Source organism: Corvus hawaiiensis, chromosome 6 (genome assembly GCF_020740725.1).
Source record: "Corvus hawaiiensis isolate bCorHaw1 chromosome 6, bCorHaw1.pri.cur, whole genome shotgun sequence".
NCBI classification, from domain to species: Eukaryota; Metazoa; Chordata; class Aves; order Passeriformes; family Corvidae; genus Corvus; species Corvus hawaiiensis.
Genome location: NC_063218.1, coordinates 44,515,235 through 44,521,305, shown reverse-complemented (window position 1 = coordinate 44,521,305; position 6,071 = coordinate 44,515,235). Strand labels below are relative to the sequence as shown.

Genomic DNA, 6,071 nt, shown 5'->3' with positions numbered 1-6,071 from the left:
ATGCATGAGAGAGAGCAAACAAGCTTGACATTTGGAACAAACTGGGCAGACATAGCAGCAGCTCTACAATCTGACAGCGAGCTGAAGGTAGGCTAGCAGTATTAATGACAGCATCCCAGATGCTTGTAGGACATCCCAGTGTTGGTTCCTTGTCCTGGTTTAATGGGCAGCTCAGTGATTTTATGTGTGCTTCCTCACTTCACAGGTTGTTCTGTTCATTTTGGTGAGCCTTTTTATAAAGCAGAGTCATCCTTGATGTGAACAAACGTATTGCAATCTTGCTTGTCTTCAGAAATGTATGAAATATTGTGATCTGGGGGAAAAAAGGGATTTCTTTTCCCTTTTCAAGAGAAAATGAGGCGATACTGAACACAGCTGTTTGAGTTGATTAAATAACCATGGCTGGAGATTCACGCCTGGGGTTCCCTCTGTAAGAATCTGAGTGGGGTAGGCAAGGTGAAAAAATATTGTTCAGCATGACCTCCAACTAGAATAACAGAACACAGGCACATTTTGCATGAGTAGCAGGGAATATTCCTAGCACTGGGAATATTTCTTGCTCTCCCAAGAGAGCTGCTGTAATCTCCACTGCCTGGGAGCTAGACAATTCAAAAGCGTTTAATGAGTAGCCTGTTGGCAACAATTAACTACTGCAGAAGGTGAAGGTCTGATAACCTGAGAGGGCTTCTTTGTCATTCATTTCTTCCAGGACATGTTCAATGAAAGAGAAAAAAGTAAAAAAAAGCTTGAACTTTCCTTTAGCACGGGTAAACCCTGTCTGATTCATTTGAGTTGGTGATTAGTAGCGAGAGTCAGGTCATGGGTTTGGAGATGAGTATGGCACTGCAGTGGCACTTACTCAAAGGGTTAGAAGAGCAGGAAAGTATTAAATATTTTGCATTAAATGTACTCTGTGCTGGCTGTTTCTTTACAATGACTGAGATATCATCCTGAAGAGGCATTACTCGTGGCTTAAGAGATTCTGAAGGTGCTGCTGGTGATGGTGAAATTACACAAAACTGCATTGGGTGTTATGTAGAAGAGAAGGATCTGTGGGCAGTATAGGGCAACTAAGTATTCAATTATTCTGCAGGTGATAGGAACACAGAACTATTCAGGGGAAATGGGTTACTGCTCAGAGCATAAATTTCACCAAGTTTGTCACAAGATGCAGACAAGAAAGTGAGACAGTAATAATGCTCGGAATACATCTGTGCACAGCTGCACCTCACAGATCTGTGAACGGCAGAATACAAGCACGCATGTGGCCAGGCTGGATCAGCAATGGACCACGGGGGACTGCAGTGCAGATAGAGATATTTCAGAGTACAGGCAGCTGGACGGAGCAATGTGGGCAGATGGGGACAGTGGGATGGGCAGCTTGTTCTCAGTGGGATGGAATGAAGAGAAGCTGGGAAGAAAACAAACCTAAATTTTAGTTGCCAAGCCTAATGAATGGTTTTAAAGTAAAATTCAGCTCTTCAGGAAAGAGCTAATCAGATTGGTATGTCATTTTGGATGTGGAACTTAATTAACTCATGCAGTCCTCTCCCAACAGACTCTGAAGGGCTGTATTGAAATAATGCTTTATTCAAAGGTTATAGATGAAAAAATCTCAGAAACCCAGCACTTTGGACCATGATTTGGATGTATTTCTTTATGAAGGACACCTTCTGAAAAGACACCGAACTGAGATTTCTAGCAAGTTATGTGAATTGCTAAGTGATGATATAATCAGTTAAAGAAACCACAACCATGTCATTTCTAGTTCTAGTACACTGTCTTAAGTTATAGTGTTCCTCATTTTTATTACTCACACCAATCAGATCAGTAAAACCAAAATAAGTCAGAAAACATAACTGAATTTTCTCTGTACTGTTTGTTTACCTTGTGCACTTCTCATAGCCAGGTAATGCAAAATAGGTTAGTCACTCTTGTTGTTTCTATACAATTTTATATTCTGAGTCTGATGCAGTAGCAAAAAGTTCCTGTGTTTGAGGTGAAAGTCTTGTATTTATTTTTATACACACCATATTTCCATGGAAACCACATTGATATTACTTTTGGCTTCACTTCTATGAAAGCTAAAACTGGGGTCAAATTTAAACAGACATTTTCCCATTTCCAGCACCAGTAATTCTTACAGATAGAGTTCTCAGCAAGGTACTTAATCAGACGACTAATTTACAGTGTATAAATATTCTCTCTCAATCAAATCTGCAGCCAGTGTGCATTGCTGTATCTGCTTTGGACTTCAGGGAACTGTAGTGCTTTGCATCAACAGAGGATATACTCCTCCTGTTTTAATGGAGCTACTCATATTCATTAAGCCCATGCTAAAGTACCTTACAAAACTGGGGCCTGAATAAAGTCAACACTGGGATTGAGTGGTATGTGCTGCTCTGCTCACATGGAATGCCATGGATGAAACACTTCTGACCAGGTTCAGAAGTAACAAGTAGCACGAGAGCAGTGGCTTTGCTGATTTAGATCATATAGCATGAACACACAAAATTCTACCTTTCAGACACCAACTCGGTTCAGTTTCATGTTAAAAAAATCACCAGCTTTCAGAATGTAATGCTGTTGTCTATAGTAGCTTTACTTATGGGAAGCTCAGTCGAGCGTAACAAGGAAGGGGCAGATTTGGATGTTTACTACTAGATGACTAATGGCTTCATGTAAGGTGCTTGGGTGATCAAATAAACATGCGATGCCTCAGGATCAAAGTCAAGATACATTTGGGAATTCATCTGACATATTGAGTGCACAGCCTTTTCCGGGCCTCTCCGTTCAGCAGATGTCTTGGATGAGTAATGCACTTGCAAAGTATTTCTCAGTTAAAGTGATAAGAACTGTTCTACTAAAAATCATGGAATTATTATTACTTTTGGAAAATTAGCTAACTTACTTATCTATCTTTCTATTTCTCAGGTGATCTGGTTTCTGTGGGATTGCAGAAGTCAGTAGCATCACAAATGGACCTACCTGAAGAACTTCAGCATCCGTATACAAAGTTTTCTGAATGGAAATTCAAGCTCTTTAAATTGCGATCATTTGAAAAAACACCCTCTGATGACAGCCAGCACATAAACAAAGATCAGGCAGAAGAAGCTCTTTCTTCAAACAAAGAATTCATCCTGCATAAAGATGAAGCAGTGCCAAGAGGAGAAAAGATGGAGTTAATGGGTAATAGGCAGGGACTTGAGGAAGATGCCCATGTGATGCAAACACAAGACAATAGAGCTCATCAGAACAATTTGAAGGAACTCTGCCGCATCTGTGGAGTTTCATTTAAAACTGATTGTTACAAGAGGACTTACCCAGTGCATGGGCCAGTGGATGATGAAACTCTGTGGCTTCTGAGAAAGAAAGAAAAAACAGCAACCTCTTGGCCAGACCTTATTGCTAAGGTTTTCAAGATTGATGTGCGAGGGGATGTTGATACTATCCACCCCACTCAATTTTGTCACAACTGTTGGAGTATTATACATAGAAAATTCAGTAATACTCTATGTGAAGTATATTTTCCTAGGAACAGCACAATGGAGTGGCAACCACACTCCCCAAACTGTAATGTGTGCCGTACTACCGGACGAGGAGTCAAGAGAAAAAGCCAGCCCCCAAGCGTACAACGTGGCAAACGTGTCAAAACCACTGGGGAGCGTGCTCGGCTAAACAGAGGTGTAAAGAACCAGGCACAGATAAACAACAAAAATTTAATGAAGGAGATTGTCAATTGCAAGAATATACATCTCAGCACCAAGCTGCTTGCAGTTGATTACCCAATAGATTTCATTAAATCCATTTCTTGCCAGATTTGCGATCATATTTTGGCAGATCCAGTGGAAACAACATGCAGACACTTGTTTTGCAGAACTTGCATCCTTAAATGTATCAGGGTTATGGGCAGCTATTGCCCCTCCTGCTGGTATCCTTGCTTTCCTACTGATCTGGTAACCCCAGTGAAATCCTTCCTGAACATCCTTGATAACCTGAGTATAAGATGCCCTGTAAAGGAATGTGATGAAGAGATCTTGCATGGAAAATATGGCCAACACCTCTCCAGTCACAAGGAGATGAAAGATAGAGAGCTCTATAGCTACATAAATAAAGGTGGCCGACCAAGGCAGCACCTCCTGTCTTTGACGAGGAGAGCTCAGAAACATCGTCTGAGGGAACTGAAGCGTCAAGTCAAGGCTTTTGCTGAGAAAGAAGAGGGCGGTGATATAAAGGCTGTATGCATGACTTTATTTCTGCTAGCTTTGAGAGCAAAAAATGAACACAAACAAGCAGATGAACTGGAGGCTATAATGCAAGGGAGGGGATCTGGACTTCATCCTGCTGTCTGTCTGGCCATCCGAATCAACACTTTTCTCAGCTGTAGTCAGTATCATAAAATGTATAGAACAGTAAAAGCTGTCACTGGGAGGCAGATCTTCCAGCCTTTGCATGCTCTTCGCACTGCTGAGAAAGCCCTCCTACCAGGTTATCACCCATTTGAGTGGAAACCTCCCTTGAAAAATGTATCCACTAACACAGAAGTGGGAATTATAGATGGACTATCGGGACTGCCACTCTCAATTGATGACTACCCAGTAGACACAATTGCAAAGAGATTTCGATATGATGCAGCCTTGGTTTGTGCCTTAAAGGACATGGAGGAGGAGATCCTGGAAGGCATGAAAGCAAAAAACCTGGATGACTACTTGAACGGCCCCTTCACTGTGGTAGTAAAAGAGTCCTGTGATGGAATGGGAGATGTCAGTGAGAAGCATGGAAGTGGGCCTGCTGTCCCAGAGAAGGCTGTTCGCTTTTCTTTCACAGTCATGAACATTTCTATAGCACACGGGAATGAAAACAAGAGGATCTTTGAGGAAGTAAAGCCCAATTCAGAGTTGTGCTGCAAGCCCTTGTGCCTCATGCTGGCTGATGAATCAGATCATGAAACTCTGACGGCAATCCTGAGCCCCCTCATAGCAGAAAGAGAGGCTATGAAAAACAGTGAACTGCTGCTTGAAATGGGAGGCATCCTGAGAACATTTAGATTCATCTTTAGGGGTACAGGATATGATGAGAAACTCGTGCGGGAAGTGGAAGGGCTGGAGGCCTCAGGTTCCACTTACATTTGTACGCTGTGTGATGCAACCCGCTTGGAGGCATCCCAAAATCTGGTCTTCCACTCCATAACCAGGAGCCATGCTGAAAATCTGGAGCGATATGAAATATGGAGGTCCAACCCATATCACGAATCTGTTGACGAGCTTCGTGACAGAGTGAAGGGTGTTTCAGCCAAACCTTTTATTGAGACTGTTCCCTCCATTGATGCATTGCACTGTGACATTGGCAATGCAACAGAATTCTATAGGATTTTCCAGATGGAGATTGGTGAACTTTACAAGAATCCTGATGTGTCTAAAGAGGAGAGGAAGAGGTGGCAGCTGACTCTTGACAAACACCTCAGGAAGAAGATGAACTTGAAGCCTATGTTGAAGATGAGTGGAAATTTTGCTAGAAAGCTCATGTCCAAGGAGACTGTAGAGGCCGTATGTGAATTAATAAAGTGTGAGGAAAGGCATGAAGCCCTAAAAGAACTAATGGACCTTTATCTGAAGATGAAGCCAGTGTGGCGATCCTCATGCCCTGCCAAGGAGTGCCCAGAACTGCTGTGTCAGTACAGCTACAATTCACAGCGTTTTGCGGAGCTCTTATCTACAAAGTTCAAGTACAGATATGAGGGCAAGATTACAAATTATTTCCACAAAACACTTGCTCATGTTCCTGAAATCATTGAAAGAGATGGGTCCATTGGGGCCTGGGCAAGTGAAGGAAATGAGTCTGGAAACAAACTGTTTAGGAGGTTCCGAAAAATGAATGCCAGGCAATCCAAAGTCTATGAGATGGAGGATGTCTTGAAGCACCACTGGCTATATACCTCCAAGTACCTCCAGAAGTTCATGAATGCTCATAAAACATTAAAAAGCCAGAGCTTCACCATTGATTCAGAGGGTGGTTTAGATGACTCGTTGCCACTGGAGGTCTTGGAAAACAATGATTCAGCCGAACTCTAA

General features: G+C 42.3%; 1 protein-coding gene across 1 annotated transcript; it reads left to right on the top strand.

The window, feature by feature from the left end:
- Positions 1-6,071, top strand: RAG1 (recombination activating 1). The gene is made up of 3 exons (XM_048307468.1): positions 1-87; positions 1,235-1,367; positions 2,935-6,071. The coding sequence occupies exons 1-3, from the start codon at positions 1-3 to the stop codon at positions 6,069-6,071; spliced, it is 3,357 nt and encodes a 1,118-aa protein (XP_048163425.1).